At 35.1% G+C, this 23881-nt stretch overlaps 1 protein-coding gene across 2 annotated transcripts in view; it reads right to left on the bottom strand.

Moving 5' to 3' along the window:
- The window catches only part of LOC145277073 (A disintegrin and metalloproteinase with thrombospondin motifs 9-like), a 314902-nt gene that overhangs the window by 166437 nt on the left and 124584 nt on the right, over positions 1-23881 (bottom strand). For both annotated transcript variants that reach the window (XM_080128762.1, XM_080128775.1), the window contains exons 4-6: positions 20953-21155; positions 12784-12867; positions 8430-8554 (exon numbers count right to left, since the gene is read on the bottom strand). In XM_080128762.1, coding sequence (XP_079984888.1) covers positions 8430-8554; positions 12784-12867; positions 20953-21155 — 412 coding nt within the window. The remainder of the gene's footprint in view (positions 1-8429; positions 8555-12783; positions 12868-20952; positions 21156-23881) is intronic.

Raw genomic sequence — 23881 nt, 5'->3', positions numbered from 1 at the left:
ACTTAAAGATTTCTTTTGCAGTCAATTTGAATTAATGGGCAACGCTTAAAAAGTAATTAAATTAAAAAGAAATTACATTTCAAGGTAGAGAAATTCTAATTAACCGACATTTTGGTTTTCTGTACTCGTATACCATTTTTTCTTAAGAGATGTAGCGAATCTATCTCTGCTCTATCGTTATTTACATTGAGCTTTTACTTATGCCCCCCCAAGAACATTCACAGCAGGCACTAATCTAGCTCACTGCTAACGATTTCCCATATAATCTGTCTAAAACTAAACGTAAATTGAAGTGCATAGATTTTTTTTATAGAACTGTTTGTCTGAGGAATGCAATATCGTGGAGGTGCTTCCCAGCTGACTATAACATGGCCGTCTGATGTGAACTAGTTCCTGTTGAATAAACAAACACTACTCAAGTTCTACCATTTCAATCATCACAGTGTTGTCTCAACATATTGACACTTATCATCCCTTATCCTTGAGTGGCCTTCAGGCCTTGATAAGTGGTGCTTTATCCTCAGATTAAATAGTCCTTATGATTATATTAAATGCACTGGAAAGTTCTGTTGTCAAATATTAAAACAAGGCAAAAGAACCCAAAACAACAAAAAAACTGCAATGTGTTTCAGTATTCTTTGAATGAAAATTATCTACAAAATATCCTGCTTATTCTTTCCTTAGCTAGTCGATATTTTACACTTTGAAAAAAGCCAAATACAATTTCTGAAAGTCACATGGCTTAAAAAAAAAAAAAAAAAAAAAAAAAAAAATGCCAGATTCGCAAAATGTGACTTAAAAAATGACTAATCTAGCAATCCTGATCAAGAATATGAGAGCGACTTCCCTTTGCTGTAACCTCGTTTTCAAATATCATTATGATATATGATCATTCTTGTAATGGTGTGTGAAAGGAATTCACAGTAATTTTGATGTGCAGTCGTTCATCACTGATGAAAGAAGTCAATGAAACATTACGTAAGAAAAGGGAACATTTGAAAGAAACAGAGCAAAAAAAATGAACATTGCATTTTCTGTCAGAAGGTGCTGAACTGACATAAATTAATGATCGTCTTTTACGATGTAATTTTATTTGTATTGAACTATGTAGCACAATATTATTTTATGTGCATTTATAAATACTTATTAATTTATCTCATTTGGGTCAGTTCCATATTTAAAATACAATGGACACTATTTTCATAGAAATGTTAAACTCATAGTAGCTGCAGGTTATGAGTTTTTCTGTAAAAAAAAAAAAAAAAAAATTGTGTTATCTAGAAAAATATCAGCTTCATCAAAACATTTGCTGATTCAATATATTTATCATCCTGTGGAATTTAACTCCTATCCTTACATCATCAACGCTCCGATCCCCAGCTGGCATCAATTGTGATGGATGGCTCTCGTCTGGGTGAGGCCCCGTGTTTTGACAAGCTTCTGGGTTTGACCTTTACTCCTGATCTGAAATGGAACACGTACATCAAGTCTGTTGCCAAGGTCGCAGGAAAGATGGTGGGATCCTTCTACCGCTCCAGAAGATATCTCACTACTGATGCAATTCTCTATCTAAAAGCCAAGTACGGCCAAGGATGGAATACTGTTGCCATATCTGGGCAGGAGCTGCCAAAAACAGCCTATCATGCCTTGACAGAGTACAAAATAGACTTCGTGGTTTAGTGGGGGATGCCCTTTTCTCTACCCTGCAACCCCTCTCCCACAGAAGAGACGTTGCGAGCCTATCCTTGTTTTATCGTTATTTTCATGGCAGGTGCTCGTCTGAACTCCAATCCCTGGTCCCCCCTCGCCAAACTTTCACGAAAAACACCCGTCTAGCTGAATCCACTGTGAAAAATTTCCCCCACTATATCTGTGCCTAAATCAAAACGCGGATTTCATGAGCAAAGCTTCTTTCTTAGAACTGCACGCCTGTGGAACTCTGTTCCGTCTGCCTGCTTCCCTCCGGACTACAACTTGGATGTCTTCAAGTCTAATGTTAACAAATTCCTAATGAACCGCCCCCCTAATTAAACACTTCATAAAATCTCCTCATTAATGTGATGTACTTGCAATAACCCTTATCCCTGAGTGGTTTCCGGGCCTTGATAAGTGGTGATCACTGTGTAAAAAAAAAAAAAAAAAATATATATATATATATATATATATTTATCATCCTGTGGAATTCAATATATTTATCATCCTGTGGAATTCAATATATTTATCATCCTGTGGAATTCAATATATTTATCATCCTGTGGAATTCAATATATTTATCATCCTGTGGAATTCAATATATTTATCATCCTGTGGAATTCAATATATTTATCATCCTGTGGAATTCAATATATTTATCATCCTGTGGAATTCAATATATTTATCATCCTGTGGAATTCAATATATTTATCATCCTGTGGAATTCAATATATTTATCATCCTGTGGAATTCAATATATTTATCATCCTGTGGAATTCAATATATTTATCATCCTGTGGAATTCAATATATTTATCATCCTGTGGAATTCAATATATTTATCATCCTGTGGAATTCAATATATTTATCATCCTGTGGAATTCAATATATTTATCATCCTGTGGAATTCAATATATTTATCATCCTGTGGAATTCAATATATTTATCATCCTGTGGAATTTAATATATTTATCATCCCGTGGAATTCAATATATTTATCATCCTGTGGAATTTAATATATTTATCATCCTGTGGAATTCAATATATTTATCATCCTGTGGAATTTAATATATTTATCATCCTGTGGAATTCAATATATTTATCATCCTGTGGAATTCAATATATTTATCATCCTGTGGAATTCAATATATTTATCATCCTGTGGAATGCAATATATTTATCATCCTGTGGAATTCAATATATTTATCATCCTGTGGAATTCAATATATTTATCATCCTGTGGAATTCAATATATTTATCATCCTGTGGAATTCAATATATTTATCATCCTGTGGAATTCAATATATTTATCATCCTGTGAAATTTAATATATTTATCATCCTGTGGAATTCAATATATTTATCATCCCGTGGAATTCAATATATTTATCATCCTGTGGAATTTAATATATTTATCATCCTGTGGAATTCAATATATTTATCATCCTGTGGAATTCAATATATTTATCATCCTGTGGAATTCAATATATTTATCATCCTGTGGAATTTAATATATTTATCATCCTGTGGAATTCAATATATTTATCATCCTGTGGAATTCAATATATTTATCATCCTGTGGAATTCAATATATTTATCATCCTGTGGAATTCAATATATTTATCATCCCGTGGAATTCAATATATTTATCATCCCGTGGAATTCAATATATTTATCATCCTGTGGAATTTAATATATTTATCATCCTGTGGAATTTAATATATTTATCATCCTGTGGAATTCAATATATTTATCATCCTGTGGAATTCAATATATTTATCATCCTGTGGAATTCAATATATTTATCATCCTGTGGAATTCAATATATTTATCATCCTGTGGAATTTAATATATTTATCATCCTGTGGAATTCAATATATTTATCATCCTGTGGAATTTAATATATTTATCATCCCGTGGAATTCAATATATTTATCATCCCGTGGAATTCAATATATTTATCATCCCGTGGAATTTAATATATTTATCATCCCGTGGAATTCAATATATTTATCATCCTGTGGAATTCAATATATTTATCATCCTGTGGAATTCAATATATTTATCATCCTGTGGAATTCAATATATTTATCATCCTGTGGAATTCAATATATTTATCATCCTGTGGAATTCAATATATTTATCATCCTGTGGAATTCAATATATTTATCATCCTGTGGAATTCAATATATTTATCATCCTGTGGAATTCAATATATTTATCATCCTGTGGAATTCAATATATTTATCATCCTGTGGAATTCAATATATTTATCATCCTGTGGAATTCAATATATTTATCATCCTGTGGAATTCAATATATTTATCATCCTGTGGAATTCAATATATTTATCATCCTGTGGAATTCAATATATTTATCATCCTGTGGAATTCAATATATTTATCATCCTGTGGAATTCAATATATTTATCATCCTGTGGAATTCAATATATTTATCATCCTGTGGAATTCAATATATTTATCATCCTGTGGAATTCAATATATTTATCATCCTGTGGAATTCAATATATTTATCATCCTGTGGAATTTAATATATTTATCATCCTGTGGAATTCAATATATTTATCATCCTGTGGAATTCAATATATTTATCATCCTGTGGAATTTCCACGGGTCCTGCTAGTTTGTATTATTTGGAATACTATTTTTGGTGTAACCACATATTCAAAGATTCAAGCGGATTCCTGTTTTGAAAGTAGTCTTCACTGAACAGCATGCGTTAATCGAAAGACCCCGACGAAAATGGAAGTCAACACAATATCTGAAAATTGATTTTCATTGAAATGTTTAGTTAGAAATTTTTTAAGATTAAATCTTTATTTACAGAAATAGATAATACTAAAAGTAAAAATTAAAAAAAAAAAAAAAAATTAAACTACATAAACACGGATCCAACAGATGATATTGCCAAAAAAGATAGGTTTCATTTTGTGGTACCGAAGACGTTCCTAGGGGTGTTTTATTACTATTATTATAGTTTGAGTATTAATTTCTGTGAATAAATATTTAATTTGTCAAAAAAAAAAAAAAAAAAAAAAAAATCAGTCTTGCGTTATGCGCTGACCTATGTTTTCGTGGGGCTCTTCCAATTAAATGACACCGTTTAGCGCGGACAACTTTTAAAACCGGAAGTCGTTTTGATCGGTAAATATGCGGTTACACTCGAGTCTCATTTTGGTTATGGCGGAGCCAACAACTCATAATGAATTTCGAATTGAAACCATTATCTAATCACCGGAGGTAGATTGTTCTTATTCTGTCAGCCATGACGGTGTAAAAGTATTAGTATCGCCTGTAATAAGGATCGAAGTATCAACCTTTATATTTCTTATCTATTATTGTTTTTAAGACCGGGGGGGGGGCAAAACAAAAAACAATGAATAAAAAGAAAAATCAATTCGCCCGAGCTATGGCGAAGGGGACTCTTAACAAAAGAATAAACATTTGGTGTCACTAAGAAAGCAGAAGGACTGAGTACGAGAAAGAGTAGTTAATCCTCCTCTTTTTATGAACTCGTGTATTTTTTTTATACAAATTTATTTTAAGAAAATCTAAAAACACACAAAAAAGATAAGTAAAAAATAATTCAAAACTTACAAGATTTGTTGTAATGCTTACGAATTCCCATTAATCGCTTAAAATGATTTTCTTTATAAAAATAAAACTATTCGATCAATTTGTGATTTTTGGAATTCTGAACAAGGACCCAAATTTTAGGAATGCACAAGAAATAAAAATAGAGAAGGAATCAATTAAGGCACATGAAACCAAATAAATAACATGAAATAATAAAATAAAAATGAGTGAATAGATGATATGAGGTTTGAGTGAGGACATACAAAAATCAAATTCTTTTGATGTAAGAAAAAAAACAAAAACAAAATAAAATCTGGTCATAATTATAAAATATATTTTTCATAACGAGGTGACATGTGATCAGGTTAAAGAGAGAGGTACCGGCACTGAACGCCATGATATGAAATTAAATTTGAACATAGACGGTGATTCGAAAAGGGGGAAGGGGCATCAGTAAACAGAAGTCGTCCGGTGCTCGTGTCTGTGAGGGTGGGGAGTCTAGTTGAGGGTCGCCGAGTCAATGATGACATTAATATTAGTCTGGTGTAACAGTGCGCCTCAATGCAAACAGTGTGCACATGGAGTGAGGGTACCGTTTTGGGGTGGGGGACAGGACAAGAGTGTCTGCTTATGGTTCTAGCTATATAGAGCATAAACAGTGGAATTGGTACAGAGACGGCATTAATCTGAATCAAGGTTACTAATAATCTCCTCGTTTAAACCCCTTGGATTAACATTTTTACAGACAACATAAATTGGCGCAAATACATTGAAGACATTGTGAAGGTTGATTTTTTTTTTTTTTTTTTTTTAAATTACATTTTCACCCCAAACAAGGCAGAATGCCAATTTGATGTAGAGGGCTACTATCAGGGACATAAGTTGCAGGGATACTATGTAGGGAGTTGAGCAGCAAGATGTCTGTTCACATTACAAATTTGGGGAAGCAGGAATCCGGAAGGGAATTCCAAAGCCTAGTAGTTCTGTGATAGAAACTATTCGAGTAGAAGGCTTTCTTACATCTAGGGATCTCTGTGTACGGATGGGACTTTGCTGTCTGTCGGGGGTATTTACGTGAAGGGGATACAAGGCCTTGTAGTGCATCGGAGAATCCATCATTAAGTAGTCTTGCTCTATTGTGCTAGAAAAGTGCTCACATTTGACAGTATCCTATGCTTCTACAAAGCCACAATTCGTCCATATATGGAGTATTGTTGCAACATGCGAGCCAGTGCATTAATGATTCGTCTCTTACTCTTAGACAGCGCCCGAAAAGAGTCTTCAACCTAATAGGTCCAACACTATCAACCAAACTCAACTCCTGTCCTATCACTGCAATGTTGCATTCGTGTATGTGTTCTGATGAACCACTAGCACTTGTACCCCCTTAACGTACATACTCAAGACTAACCCAACATGCAGCAAAATCCCACCCCTCAGGCCTTCACAGTAAAGATCCCTAGCCTTCTACTCTAATAGTTTATGCCCTCAAACTGCTAAACTTTGGAATTCCCTCTTGGTCTCCTGCTTCCATAACTGTACTAACATACAGAAGTTCAAATGTAATGTGAACACCCCTCTCCCTGCTCAACTCCCTACATTAAAGGGGGAGGGTGGCCTGTTGGATCAGCCATTGAGTTCAGATTAATATTTTTTGTACTTGTACAGAATACAGACTTTATTGTTGGGATATTCTGGCAAACTGCGTAAACCATATATGCCAACTGAAAGCTTTGACTTTTTTTTGTGAAAAGGCTAGCCAATATTATTATGCTAGCAAAAAAGGTAAAAAGTGGAAAAAATTAAGTGGAAAAAAACCCCAGAAGAAAACAGTCATTGCATGGTAATTTCAATGAAAAAAAAAATTTGTTATGAGGAAAATACAGGATGTTTTTTTTTAGAGATATCGAACTTTAAATTGACAACTATTTTCTTTAATCACAGATTTGGAAACTATCGGTTATTTTTAATTCAGCTTAGTTTTGCAATTCAAGTAGTTTAAGCAAGATAGAGCCACATGCCACACAGTGCCGGATCTGATCAATTTACTGAGAGAAACATTTGATGAACGAATAATTAAATGAAATGGATTTGTCAACAGGCCACCTCATTCATGCAATTTAACCCCATTAGATTTTCCTTGGAGATATGCAAAGACTTGGAATACAACAGTCAATGCATTAAATTAGGCTGTATTTCGGCAATAGAAGTTGTTAAAATTGGACCTCTAGATTACGCCATATATATGCAAACTATGAAGGCCATATGCTGGAATTGTATTTAAATTAGAAATGCCAAAAATGAATCTTTGGAATAAACGAAATGTTTGTATTATAAAAATATTTTTGATTTAAAGTTCAACGCCTCTAAAAAAAAAAACAAAACAAAAAAAAAAAAAAAAAAAAAAAAAAAAAACCTATGCAACTAAAAATCAAAGACAAATTTTTTTAAAATTTCCAATCAAGGGGGAAACATTATATGGTAAGTTTCATGAATCAATATTTTTTGTTTTTTTACAAAGATAGTACACCAACTGAGAGCAAATAATTGGTTTTTATTTTAATAATTTTTTATACTTGTACAGTTTGTGGCCGATGCTGAAATATATAACCGCCAACCTCCAAGTGTTTGTCAAACCTATGTAGAAATCTTTCTGCCAAATTCAGGAATCTGCACACAGAGTTTTAAACGGAATTCTTTATTTAATCAAAAGCAGTTAGCACGCTCTCATTCTGTCAGCCATGAGATGTAGAAATCGATAATTAATAGTAATTCACAATTGTATTCTTGCACTAAGGATTGAACCTTCAACCTCCAGAAGAGGGTCACTTAAAACTGAATTTTTCTTAGTACTTATCCATCATACCATGGGTCCTTGTAAAAATTCAGTTTGAGGTTGAAGGTTTGATCTTCAGTGCAGGCGATACTAAGACTACAATTGCAAATTAAAACTTCTACCTGCGTGGATTAGATAAAAGGTTCCATTCAAAATTGTGTGTAGATTCCCGAGTCCAACACCATATGCATGACGAAGATTGTATGCTGCATCAACTGAAGCGTTATACAAATAATACTGAAGATGAGAAAAATAATCCGCAGAATTCAACACTTGATTGGGATGGTTTATGACAAGTTTTTCTTACCGTGTTAAAAGAATTGCGGCATCGTGATGGTGTTCACTTGCATCATCTTCGACATTTTGTTTCGCCTGCCATTTGCAAAATAATCGCAGAGTTTTTACAGCATTTGCAGTTACTTTTAAATCGGACTGAAAAAGAAAAAAAAACATTTTTTTCTTTAAAATAAGCAAGATAGCCATTATAAAATCATTGACTTAAATCGATGACTAAAAATTGTTTTCTACTCATAAAATCAACAGTTTGAGCACAAAAATGTCTACTCAACACTTAACTGAATGACAATGATTTTTTTTAATTAAAGTTTCTCCAGACAAGGCGTGAAACCACTTAATGTAAGAAGCTAATAGGAATGAAAGATAGTTTAAGTTTACGTTAGTTAAAAGTAGATCTTGTTAGAGTTTGAGTACGTTGTCCCATTGAGTTCAGGGTACAAGCAGTACCTTGATCCAGTTTAATTTTTTTTTTTTATGGAAATCACTCCAGACAAGGTGTGAAGCCATTTGACGTAAGGAACTAACAAGAACAAAAGATGATTATCACGAACACAGAAGATGCCTAATTCGCCTTAGTCTTGAAGAGTAGGTAAGAAGCAAGCAATCAACAAGGAGTTCCGTAAGCTTGCAGTGTTGCAGTGATAACTGGTATAAGAAGCGGTATTACAATGAGGAATCAAAACAGCGAATTGATGAAGACCACTAGATCAATAAGTTAAACGACCGGGAACAAAAGAAGCAGGGAATAAATCAGACAATTTTGAACAACACATCCCATAATAAAAAAAAGATTGAAAGAACAAGAAGCATTTTAAAAGTTTCTTGTATTCTTTATATCACGATTATATACAGGATGTTTCGAAAATCGATGGTGCAACTTTCGGGTCATGTTCTGTAGATTTAAAAGGAGACGTTCTCTAGGGGTTGCTTTTATAATTGCACTTTATTTTATTTCTGGTCTATTTCTTCCTTTGCATGGTCTTTGATTAGTGCTCATAGTATTTATTTACCAATGTTTGGTCTGTTGTATTCTGTTTACTGAAACGAGGGCCAACATTCATAGGAGGCTGACTAAATCCCACATGTTAGCATAAAACTAATGCCCACACCTTTCTTCTGACTCATTTTTTTTTTTTCATGGTTTAATGGGTCAGGATTATTTTATTTAGGGTTTATTTCATACTGGGGGTGGGGAGCACCCGGTTTTGCCTGATCTTAAAATATGCTTAAATATGATATTTTAATTTGTACAGATTTCTTATATATTACAGAATCGTGATTTCCGAAGTAAAAAAAAAAAAAAAAGTGTTTGGATGCCATCAGCTAGAATCGAAACTGAAAGCAAAATTGTCGCATTCAAAGTTGGTGACGTTATCACTGTACCAATTTGACACGCATATGAACTGATTGAAAATAAAGATGAATGTACAAAACGTATAACGATTTTTTTTCTTCCAATTTTGACCCATTCTTAACCTCTTAAAACTATTTTAACCAGTTAAAGACCCATAAAAGAACGGTCCATAAAAAGTCCAATCAGTTGAGGCTCCTAGCGCCGCTCTACGACTTTTAGTTAGAGATTAAAAATATGGAGACAGACATAGTGAGTTTTATAAATTAGATGTGAAAATTACAGCACTATCACACACACACATTATAATATGCTAGATGTTTGCAATAAAGAATGCTAATCAGTATTCAACAGTTTACAACAAGTATTTTCAGATCTCTACACATCTGGCTGGTTGGTTGGTTGTTTTTGTTTTACGGCATATCAACCCTTTTCAGGTTATTTAATGCCGAATACAAAGATTTTGAAGAAAATTTTTTTAATAGAATATATTTGTTGTTTTCAAGTCGGTTTCTATTTAACCCATAGTTGGGACCCTAACAGGTACTACCACTCCGGGTCAGAGTGGAGCTGGGAGCAACGGCAATTAAAGGGTGGATCAACACTCCCCAAAGTCCGAAAGCTGGGGCCTCACCACTAGATATAGTTTAAGGTCATATCCAGGACCCTCTACACATGTGGCACAATGACAAGCACCTTTGTAGAGGAACAAAAGCCTTGTCTAAGTTTCTTTATATTCGCGGGGAGACGAGTAAACTCGAAATTGCATTAAAACCGACTCCAATTAAAGATTGCTATAATGTTGTCGGTCGCTAGGTGCTATCAGGCTGACAGCTTTAAATATTAACAACTTGGTTGCCAATTGCGATGCTAAAGGTTAGATCAATTGCCACCTGAGACTTTTTAAAGTTTTTCTGTTCTCTCTTGTTGATATGTATTGATGTTTCTCTTTGTTTCTTATTTTTGTCACCATGAGGGAGAACATTTTACAGTTGGAAATCTGACTTTGTTCGTGTTAGTAGTACACACCCAGCTCTGCCAACTCTCAAGTTCAATTACGTTTCTTTGAAAGCTGAACTTCAAAATGAATTAAATATTTTTTTTTTTACATAAAATATGGTTTGGTCACTTCTTTCAAGCAAGCGTTCAATTTCAGCTGATAAGTCTCTGGAGCGAATTAATGATGCCAAAACCCCAACCAGAGACCCATCAAATGTACAGACGGAAATAACACCTTCATTGAAGGTATGCACATAAAGTTTACAACTGGGGAGCTGGTTATGTCATGCCAGAATGTAGCAATCCTTCTGGAAAGGTCTCTACAGTATGTACAAACTCAGTTATAATCCCAATAAAGGATCATATTACACACATATAGAACATAATCCTGACGTTATGTCATCAATTTTCTATAACTTTGTGTAATCTAGTTAAAATATGAAACATTTGGATGCAAAGCACAATAAGTGATATTTTCAAATTTAAATTATCACTACCAAAAAATTCTATTTTATTACCCTACCAAATTTGTTTACATAATGTGATAGATATTTAATATTCCCCATCCAACACATGCCAGCATGCTATAAAAATGCTAATGATTTCTAAAAGCTGCCAGCACGTAATTATTTTATTAAAACTAGTTGTACCAAGATAAGAACAGTACCCTGAATAATCCAAATTATATAAATTATTCTCATATCAAAAATTCAGCAACAAAACCAGTATTGTTGTTAGTATATTTAATTGTATTTCTTTTTTTTTTTTTGTATACTGTTGTAGCTATATTCGCCACAAACATTAAAGTGGTTGGACAAGGAGTATTCCAGTTGTACGTACATCTGTCATATACACCCATGCAAATCCTGCGAGCATAAAAACTAAAGCCTTGCCTTTTCGAATGGACGTAATAGACCGGGTGTCTACTTTTCATCCAATCGGCATTCAATGAAGACGAATTTCAAAAATATTTTTTCTGACAGCTTACACTGGAGCCAGTTTAAAACCTATAAAAAAGGCACTGCACATCAAAACCAGGCAGTTGAAGCCAGCCAGCATGCTGTAAGCAACACCAGTGACTCCATTGAAGTTCAATGTAAAACAACCAATTTAACTTCCGGCGAATCACACATCAAAGTTTTCCACATGGAAATACCAGATCAGCGGGAATTAGTATTTTCCCGTCTTCCTTCTTTTTGTCTCGCAAATTAACGTCCGAAACTCACTGGATTAACAATACTGAACTAACTAATATAACGGATTTTAATACCGTTTAAAAAAACAAAAAACAAAGAAATATTTTATATATATAAAAAAAACATTTCGCTTCAGTCAGAGAAAGATTTCTCTTGCCTTTCAGTACATATTTTAATTCAAATTCTATCAGACTCTAATAAAGAGAAAAATATAGAGTCCTAGCGACCATACATACAGTTGCCTTTATGCCAAAGTATTTCTGTCCAGAACATTTTTACATTCTCACAAACCTTGAACAATTTATTCATTATCACTTTCTTGACTCGTGCGTTGAATTGGTGCACGTGCGCGCGTGCACACACACAACAAAACAGGATTCATTATTTCTTGCTATGTTAAATAAAAACTGTATTCATTTTTATATTTGACTTCGTCTTGATGCTGATTTTGTGATTTTGACAACCTTTTAATTTTTTTGTGAGGGTTAGGAAACCTTTACCTATGACCTGTGATACCAGGCATCGGTGAATGTTGACCAAATCCCCTACACTATGATGCTAGCTATTTGAGATTCCGAACTGGACAAAGTATTTTCTGGAAAGAATTCAAATTACATTTTATTCTACTGTTGCAGTAGAATATTAAAAACAAAAGAAACAAATAAACCAGACTCAAATATTAATTCTTGTAGGAAGAAAAGCTATTGATAACAAAGGAATAAGGAAACTAACTTTACTTTATATATAAGGTAAGCTTTTATAGTAAACCTTGCATTTGAACTTTTCATACATGCGAAAATAAAGAGAACATTACTCACCTCATTTGATTTCAGGATAACTAATTTCACAACAACAACGTTGATATAATTTTTTATTGAGTGATGCTTGTATATACTTGTGACCTAAAATAATAAAGATATAAATTAACAGAAGAGCTATCTGAGCAAAAGAAATAATATCACAGAGTAATGCAGTAAAAATGTATCATTCAAACACAGTAGTTAAGAGGCAGTTTTAGTCGTTTAGAACTGCTTTAAAGATTCACTGTTCACTAATTTTTCGACCAAATTATAGATCACCTCAGCTATATTGTGAAAAAAAATTTTCAATTTCGTTCAATAAAACAAGTTATGATGAATTTTCTGGTGTTCAAAATCGTAAAAATACGTAAGGAGGTGAGCGACGTTTTTTATGACTGGTTTCCATAGCAACCACGTTGCTTCAGCGACTACTGTTGCTACTAATTCGAAAAGAGAAGTAACAAGTGACACATAGAATGAAAGCATGAAAGGGAAATACATTGTTATTAAATATGTGTTAATCGGAGCAAAAAAGACAAAAAGAACAAGTGAATTTACAGGAAGCCTGCAAAAATCATGGATTACAATAGAGAAATGCGAGCATGAAAAGTAATATGGTTAAGATTAAACATGGAAAAGTAAAGGACAAGTTAAAACTAGAAAAGAAAAGGACAAGATATTCTAGTAAAAAATATAAATTTATAACTTAAAATTGCAGCATTAAGATTTTGTTTTTTAAATTCAAGTTTTAACATTATACAGGGTGTTTCAAAAGTCTTGGGAACATTACAACATATTTAAAATCGTTATGTTCCCAAGACTTTTGAAACATCCTGTATAATCAATTCTTAATGCTGCAATATTTCAAGTTATAAATTGGTGTTCGTCTCACATCTACGTCTTTAGAAAATCACATTACTGGTTCAGGCAGTTTTGCTTCATTTGTGTAATTCCTTGTGAAACTTATCCCCTATTATAGAATAAACATAGAACACCATCCTCCAACGTAGACCCCTACTACCATGTCTCCTTCTCCAACATCAGCGGTCTACGTTCCAACCTTCCAGAGGTTGAAACCCAATTACAGGAGATGAAACCGAACATATTCTTCCTAAGCGAAACTGGCATAGGACCGACCACTTACCTAGACGAGTTCATAATTAAAGGATAATCTAACTTAACATCTAAATCTGATCGGCATGGAATATGTGCCTACATTAAAGATGGCTGAGTGGTAGGGATATCTCCAGTGAAGACCCTAATTTACCTTATATGTGCTTCCAGGTTGTACTTGCTTACACCACTGTATTTATATTTGCTCTCTATCGCCCCACAGCAGCGAAGTTGCTCTCTTTAAGAGAATATCTGAGAAAATAGACCACATCCTGTCTGCTTATCCTTCGGCTAACATCCAGATTTGTGGTGACTTCAATGTCCACAATGTGGAATGGCTGATCCACTTGAAAAAGACAGATGAGGGGAGGTCCTGGCATGATTTCACCATTGCCTATGATCTCACCCAGATTGTTCATGAACCCACCCGTGTGCCTGATACTTCCGGTCAGTACGCTAGCCTTCTAGACCTTTTTCTCTCCACTTCCCCTGAGCTATGTTCATGTTCTGTTCTGTCTCCTCTGGGATCTTCTGGCCACTCGGTTGTATCAGTTAAGATAAAAACGAAATGCAATAAGTCTTCAAACGTACCTCTCCACCGTACTGTATATCGATACTCTACGGCTGACTGGGATAGCTTCCGTACATCTATATCTGATCTACCCCTGCATTCCATGTTTAAAAAGGACGTGTCTTCCATAGTATCAGACCTGACTGAATGGTTAATTGTAGGCATAGACCGATTCATATCATCTAAAAAATTCCAACAAAAACCTTACAGCCAGCCATGGTTCTCCCCAGAATGTGCTGCTGCCATCACGCACAGAAATCACTTTTTCCAGAGCTACCAATGTAATAGATGCATCGAGACTAAAGCTGCTTTCAGGACTGCCAGCAACCACTGTAACAGAGTCATAAAAAATGCAAGATAGCTATATGCTCAGTCCGTTAAATCCAAAGTAGCTGAGCAGCGGCTTGGTTCCCAACAGTTCTAGCAAATAGCAAACAGGATCCTGAACAGAAGCGTGAGTTCTATCCCAACCATCATCAATGGATCTGAGGTCATCTCATCAGCATCAGACAAGGTCAAACTATTTGCCAAGAACTTTGCAGCTAATTCTACCCTATGTGACGAAGGCCAGCAACTCCCCGTATTTCCTCCTATAACAGACAACACGCTAGGTATCTGTGCATGAGGTTGCCAAGCTAATCAAGAACCTTGATTCCAGTAAAGCAACTGGCCCTGACGGCATTCCAATTATAGTGTTAAAAAAGCTTCAACCAGAACTTGCTCCCATACTTACAAAACTGTTTAAGCGTTGCCTTAAGAAATGCTTCCCAACACCCTGGAAAACCTCATCAGTATGTCCTGTATTTAAGAATTCAGATAAGACGTCTCCCTCTCAATACAGACCAATAAGTCTTCGTGGGTCATGAGCAAGTTGCTGGAATCCATATTAAATAGAAAAGTAGTCAACCACCTCAGCAGAAATAACCTTCTTAGTGACATGCAATATGGTTTCCGTTCTGCTAGATCTACAGCAGATGTGCTAAGGGTTATATGTCATAGGATTAGTGAATCTCTTGACAAAGGTTTCCTCTCTAGGGCAGTTGCTCTTGACATATCAAAAGTCTTCGATAAGGTATGGCATAAGGGCCTACATCACAAGATTTCTAGCTACGGTATAACTGGAAATGTTTTCTCAATTATTAAATCATTTCTCTCTGATAGGCTCCTAGGAGTAGTGATTGATGGGCAGAAATCAGAGGCCCACAGTATAATGGTGGAGTCCCCCAGGTGTCCATCCTGGGCCCAACTCTTCCTGTATACATCAATGATCTCCCAAAACACATACTCAAATCATTCGTTGACATCTATGCTGATTACACGACCATCTACGGCAAGACGCAACACATCAAAGGCCGTAAATGACAAAGTTCTCTGATTCTCTCTCCTCTGATATTGAGTGCATGGTACAGCGGGGGAAGAGGTAGCTGGTTACTTTTAATGCATCTAAAACCAAGCTTCTATCTTTACATCATCAACGCTCTGATGCCCATCAATTGAAATGGATGGCTCTCGTCTGGGTGAGGCCCCGTGTTTTGACAAGCTTCTGGGTTTGACCTTTACTCCTGACCTGAAATGGAACACGTACATCAAGTCTGTTGCCAAGTTCCCTGGAAAAATGGTAGGATCCTTCTACCACTCCAGAAGATATCTCACTGCTGATGCAATTCTCTATCTATATAAGAGCCAAGTACATCCAAGGATAGAGTATTGCTGCCACATCTGGGCAGGAGCTGCTAAAAACAGCCTATCTTGCCTTGACAGAGTACAAAATAGACTGTGGCTTAGTGGGGGATGCCCTTTTCTCTACCCTGCAACCTCTCTCCCACAGAAGAGACGTTGCGAGCCTGTCTGTTTTATCCTTTCCATGGCAAGTGCTCGTCTGAGCTCCAATCTCTTGTCCCCCCCCTCGCCAATCTTTCACAAAAAACACACGTCTAGCTGAAACCACCGTCAAAAATTTTCCCCACTTTATCTGTGCCAAAACCAAAACGTAGATTCCATGGACAAAACTTCTTTCTTAGAAGTTCACGCCTGTGGAACTGTTCTGTTTGCCTGTTTCCCACCCGACTACAACCTGTATGTCTTCAAGTCCAACATAACCAAATTCCAGATGAACCATCCCCTTAAGTAAGACACTTTATCAAATCTCAACACTAACGTACTGTACATGCAATAACCCTTATCCCCGAGTGGCTTCCGGGCCTTGATAAGTAGTGACCACCTTGTAAAAAAAAAAAAAAAAATTCAGACCGACACATTTTCCTCCATGAAAACCTTTGATGATCTGATTTCTTACATGTCTAACATAGCAACGTTTCTTTGTTATTCTTCTTGGCCGTTGGACATACATTGTAGATGGGGACACATTTTTGTGGCCAGATCTTATCGCCAATCATTAAAATCCTGAGGAAGTTGGATTGTAGGGTCAGATAATGAGTGGAAATGTTCTTTTTCCTTAAATATTTTATAATCCTAATTGAAAAAAAACCAAAAAAAACCCCAAAAAAAACCCCAGAATTATTCGATCTTAATATGCTTAAATATATTTTAATTTGTTCGGATTTCGTATATATTATTATAGAGTCATAATTTCATATTTTTAATATTTTTTTGTATATTTAACTGCTTTCATTCATTTCAATTCTTCTGTTTTTTTGTATTCAAGTAAAAAGGTTTAAATATTTACATAATTTTGATCTGAACCCTATCTTTTATTCAGAGAAACAGAATATTCTCGTTCTGTCAACTTTGCCCAGGTAGAAATGTTCATTCTGTTATTCTTTGTAGACTCAATAAGGATTGAACCTTCACTGCCAGAAGACTGTCATTTAGAACTGACTATTGATCAATAATGCCTTTGACCATTGTACTATGTGAACAATTCAAACTTAATCTTGACTAAATGTGTACGATTTAGTAATTCAACAATCTAATATGTTCGCAAATATCACATATTATGAATATTCCCCATGATCACCTATCTGCTAACCTTGTGTCACATTAACTGAATTAACTAAACTATTTAAAATCTTTCCTCTCTCTAACCTCACATATTCTTAGTGAATCAGAAAAAAGTTAAAACTAGCAGGGGGGGGGGCTGGTCATAAAACACACTTAAATATATTTTAATTTGTTCGGATTTCGTATATATTATTATAGAGTCGTGATTTCAAGAATAAAAACAAAGGTATTTAGGTGTCATCAGCTAGAATTGAAACCTAAACTGTAGCATTCAAAGCTGGTGACGTTACCACTGTACAAATGTGACATGCATATGAACCGATCAAAAATTAAAAATAAACTAACATGAATGTCCAAACTGTATAATGATATTTTCAATTTTGACCCATTTTTGATCCCTTAAAAACATTTTTAACAGGCTAAAAAGTCCAATCATTTAAAAACAATTTTAACAGGCTAAAAAGTCCAATCATTTAAAAACAATTTTAACAGGCTAAAAAGTCCAATCATTTAAAAACAATTTCAACAGGCTAAAAAGTCCAATCATTTAAAAACAATTTTAACAGGCTAAAAAGTCCAATCATTTAAAAACAATTTTAACAGGCTAAAAAGTCCAATCATTTAAAAACAATTTTAACAGGCTAAAAAGTCCAATCATTTAAAAACAATTTTAACAGGCTAAAAAGTCCAATCATTTAAAAACAATTTTAACAGGCTAAAGACCCATAAAGGAACGATCCATAAAAAATTCAATTCAGGCCCCTAGCGCCGCTCTGCGACTTTTAGTTTTGGAAGAGATAGTTTGAAAATATGGAGACCGACAGACATATAGCCGTTTATACATTAGATATATACATATTAGATTAATAAAATACAAAAAAGCACCTCAATCTGCAAAGTATCTCCAAGTTCACACATTTTCATCTATGAAAATTCCTGGTTATCTAATTTCTAACGTCTCACCATTTTTTAATTAGAAATGGATCATAGTGTACCATAGCAACGTTTCTTCTTATACTTCTCCTGGGCTTATTCTTCTTAGCCGTTGGAAAACTTTGTAAATGGGGACTTTTGTGACCAGATCTTATTGCTAATCATTAAAACCCTGAAAAAGTGGGACTATACAGTCGAACAACGAGTAATTTTTTTTAATCAAATATTCTATGAACATGATTGAAAAGAAAATAAATAAAAAATCAGAATTATCCGATCTTCATTGCATTTTTAGTATTAATAAAATATACCCCTCCCCCGCAATCTCCAACGGCTAAGAAGAGTAAGCCAAGAAATATAAGAAATGCTTACATGGTACAAATTTCTGATTAAAAAATTGTGAGGCATATGAAAAATCAGATAAAGGTTTTTATAAATGAAAAGTGTACAACTTTAATCCTGTTGAAAAGCATTCTATTCGCTATTTTGGCTGGATACTACACTTTTAATCCTGGAAAAAAAAAAAAAAAATTTCTGGCTCGAAAAATTGAAGGCGAATTATCTACTGGATTGTTTATCAATATTTTTTTTATTGTCTAATAACCAGACATTTGTCAATGGAAAGGGATTGCATTTATTCCTTCCACAGATGGAAGATGTGATACAAGGTTAGAAAGTACGATTTGAGAAGCGAATGCCCTAAAGGAAAGGCACTTTGAATGAAAGCTTGTGGTGCCTCAGGCGATTAGCGATAAACTATCTCTTTCTCAAATAGCAAGATGGTAAAGCCCGGGAAGTGACTAATTTGAAAAATTAGTAAGATTGGTTGGTATAAATTCACAAAATAGAAACATTTGTATAAATATACAATTAGTTTGAAGATAATGGGAAAAAAGGGGGGGGGGACAACTAAAAGTATGCGTATGTAGTCCCCCTCTGGTGCTGCATGTGAGATGACGCCACAAAAAATAGTGAAGAAATGATTAATATGAGAAGTGTGAAAGGCCAACGTTGTCTTCACATTTTCGCCAAGTTTCAGGAAAATCTAATGGATAAGGCAAAAATTATGAGGTAAAAAGTATCATTTTTTGCAATTTGGAGGCATTTGTGCCCCTTTTGAGCTCCTGGGAACGCTGAATCCCAGTGAAAATGGACAAACTACAGTTTCACGCCTTAAGACATGTATATTTAGATTCAGCACCATGGAAAACCACTATATATATATATATATATATATATATATATCAAGTTTTTCAGTATTATGAAAAAAATAGCTCCAAAAAGGCATGTTTTTTTAGTTCTAAAAGTCCCAGAGGGATGCGAACCAGAATTTTGCCAGGGTCACTCGTACTGAATTTATATTAAGAACAATTGTCTCCACATTTTGACCAAGTTTCAGGAAAATCTAATGGATGGATCAAACGCTTTTGGGCAAAAAGTGTCATTTTGGGACATTTTTAATCTCTTGAGTCCCTGGAGACGCAGAATTCCATTGTAAATGGATAACGATGCAGTTTCAGACCTTAACACATATTTAAGTTGACCACAGTGAAAAACTACTATGTAGTCAGACATATTTAGTTTTTATTGAGAAATATAAAAAAAAGAGCCACAAGAAAGGGTCGTTTTTAGCACTAAAAGTCCCGGGGACACACAAGAATTTTGCCAGGGTCACCCATACTAGATTTATATTAAAAATAATGGGCTCCACATTTTGACCAAGTTTCAGAAAAATATAATGGATAGATCAAAAGTTAGGAGGCAAAATGTGCCATTTTTGGCAATTTGGGGGCATTTTTTACCACTTTTGAGACCCTGGGGACAACGGGAATTTTTGCAAAAAAATTTTACTGTGCACATCTATTTATGTTGCATTGTCATATCATAAAGAGGATCGTGTGTTATCATCTAGTCAGAGTTAATGTCGTGTGATCGTCTAGCTGTTCTTTCTATTAAATGAAATGTTCATATGCCGTTTGTGTGTGATGCATGTATTTTCAGACATAACTTCTGTGTCTTCGATGTTGGTCTATTTGGAAATCTCTGGTCTTGGAGGGGAGACCTGGTACTTGTTTTAGACGAATATTCATTCACTCCAACACGATGAATTGGTTTTATAGTTTTTATTTCACTTTCCAGATGTTTCGCAGCGGATGGAAAGTGAATCTCTAGCCTGTGTTGTTCTGTTCTACATACGTCAGCGCCCCCCGTCCCCCCCAGTGAAGGAGAGGAGACGTCTGTGATAGCCGTCTGTCGCCTTCTACGCCCAAACCAAATCTTCACGATTCAGCTAACCTGATCACGTGACTCGCACGCAATCCGATCAGCTGATCTATCTTGACTTCCGGTCAACGTGTCTACGATATAATTTACACACCTCCCCCCTCTCTCTCGATCCATTCTCTAACATTTAATGAAATGGAATTTGTGGCAAAATTTCAGGAAAAACTAATGGACGATTATCTGGCAATCGTCCGGATTAACGGACACACGGACGCCACTGAAAACATAGGTCCCTCTCCTATAAATCGGGGGACCGAAAAAGACAACTGGAGCAAAAAATGAGGGTAAAAAGGAAACAAAACAAAGAAAATTAGTAAACTACTTACCATTGCCATCAAAGTTAATAAATAATGCTGCAAGTTGTCTTCATGGTATTTTTCCATTTCATGGTCAGCTACAATCATGACTTCTATATGGCGCTCAAGTGAGTCGGACCTTTTATGCCGACTGTGGTATGTTTGGTTGGGAGGACTTTTAGATTCTTTTAGTCCTTCATTTTTTCTCTTGTTTTGATGTTTGAAATATTCATCTAAAAAATTAAAGAATAATTGTTAATAGAAAAAGAATTTGTCAGCTGTAAATGCAGAGTGATCGCCCCTGTTACTCTTCCTCAAAATGTTAAACATGAAATCGTTAAAATCCACAATTCTTTCACAATCCAGCCATATTTGATACAAATAAACTTGATGCTTGACTAAAAACACCAGATAATAAATTGCGTCTCACCATACGTTGCTGAGAACATGTCTATGAACTGGATACAAAAAATAACTAAACAGTTTGAAGAATGTAACACTATTAATGAATTGAAAAAACTTAACATTTTATCTCAAATGCACATAACATGATCAGCAAAAAAAATGCTATCCATAAGATCGTTAATAATAATCCTTCCTGCAATCTAGAACAAATAAACTTCAGTCTGACTTGCCCACCAAGTTTCAGTCGTCAATGTCCAACAGTCTTTGTTTTATCAACACTCGATATGCACAGCTGGATATGGTGCAAAATTCTTATAAACCGACACATTTTTCTCTTGCCACAGCCATTATTGCGGTTTTGATAATCCTCTTCAGTTCAAAAATAGTCTTTGATTGACACTATCTCGATTACCCCACCAATAAAAATTTTAAGTTAAGATCCGATGAGTTTGAAACCTATCCAAGATAATACATCCTACAACTTTACTTTATCAATTGTAAAAGTGATATTCCCCTGAAGGTTGATATGGTTCAATTCTCAGTGTGTGAATCATAGGACCTTTTTTTTTTTTTCTTTTTACATTTTCACCCCAAACAAGGCACGTTGCCATTCTGATTTAGGGGGCTACTATCAGGGACATAAGCTACAGGGGTACTATGCAGAGAGTTGAGCAGCAAGATGTTGGTTCACGTTACACTTGAACTTCTGCATGTTAGTACAGTTGGGGAAGCAGAGACCCGGAAGGGAATTCTAAAGTCTAGCGGTTCTGGGGAGGAAACTACTGGTATAGAAGGCTCTCTTACATCTAGGGATCTCTACTGTGAAGGGGTGAGATTTAGCTGCTTGTCAGGTTTAGGGAGTATTTATGTCGAGGGGGGTACAAGTGCTTGCAATTCGTCAAAACATTCACCGTTAAAGTACTTGTAGAACAGGCAGAAGGATGCAACATTTCGTTGATAGGACAGAGGCTGAAGCTTAGATGACTGTTCAGGACTTATCAGGTTGGTGACTCTTTTGAACCTTGTCTAAGAGATAGACTAGTAGCAGATGCACCATCCCAAATATGACAATACTCCATACATGGGCGAATGGTGGCCTTATAGAGGTACAGGATACTTTCAGGTGTTAGTAGTTTTCTAGCATGGTAGAGGGAACCTACCTTCTTCACAGCGGTCGTGGCTGATGGTATGGGAGCATACTACCCCCCATGGAGTAAATAAAAGGTTCTGCTTGAAATTCCTTCCAAATTCCTGAGTTTGACCGAACCATTCCAGAGTTCAACAAAATATACCTAAAGAGGGTCGGAGATTACATTGACCAAAGCGTTGTGAAAAATCACACTCAAGATGAACAGTAATTTGAAGAATCCAAACAAATTTTATTTGTACCAAATATGAATGCACTAGCGAGAGAGGGGGCGCCTGGCTTTGCCTGGGCGTAAAATATGCTTTAATATATTTTAATTTGTCCAGATTTCATATGTATTATTACAGAGTCGTGATTTCCAAAAGTTAAAAAAAAAAAAAAGAAAAAAAAAAAAAGAAAAAAAAAAAAGAAAAAAAAAAAAAAGAAAAGTATTTAGGTGCCATCAGCTAGAATCGAAACCGAAACTGTAGCATTCAAAGCTGGTGAGGTTACCACTGTAACGATGTGACAGATATAAACCGATTAAAAATTAAAAATAAACTAAGAGGAATGTACAAAATGTTTAACAATTTTTTCAATTTTGATCTTCTAGAAATGTAAGCCATGTTTAGTTTCAGAACAGTTTCCGGTGGTTCGTTGTTCTACCCAAGTCCTGGGAGGTGACTGGTTTGTAGTAGACAGTTCTCGAGTTGGAATCAACAGAGCAAAATATTCTTCCCGTGTTGACATGATGAAAACATATGCGAAATTGCTACAGAAAGGTTTAATATTTATGGAGCAATTCTGGTTTCTGATTGGTTGGTAGCAGAACGTGAATTAATTCTATTCGTAAGTTCCTAGCAGAATCATTTATAAATCGAATCTCCCGACTGTGCAGGATCATACCTCATAGTGCAAAATATTTTAACAGACCCCTTAAAAACAATTAACTGACTAAAAGCCTTACTAATAACAGCCTGTAAAAGTCCGTCATTTGAAGCCCCTAGTGCCGATCTGTGACTTAGTTCTGGATGAGATAGAGTTTGAAAATATGGAGACTACAGACATATAGCCGTTTATATATTAGATTACAGAAAGGATTATTAATTTTGTTAAAAATTTCATGAGCGACATTTAGGAGAGGGCACCTTGTACTTACTGGACAGACTTGATCATCAATAAATATAAAAGCGAAAATGTATGTATGTGTGTTCGCTTTTTCTGTATGTCTACAAAAGGCTTTTTTAAGCGGTCGGTCGGTTCACAACTTTTTAAAACTTTTTATATCACATATAAATCGTAATATCTCAGAGTTAACGAATCTCGCCTGTCTATTTAATTTGCTCGACTTCGGGAAAATAAATACTCAACATTTGTCGCTCGCCGCATGTGGGTTAGTCTTTTTCCTATAACATCTTGGGAAGCGTT

This window comes from Euprymna scolopes, chromosome 1 (genome assembly GCF_053919585.1).
Source record: "Euprymna scolopes isolate OS-2025 chromosome 1, ASM5391958v1, whole genome shotgun sequence".
Lineage (NCBI taxonomy): Eukaryota > Metazoa > Mollusca > Cephalopoda > Sepiida > Sepiolidae > Euprymna > Euprymna scolopes.
The sequence above is the reverse complement of the archived record's forward strand: the minus strand, read 5'-3'. Positions and strand labels throughout refer to the sequence as shown.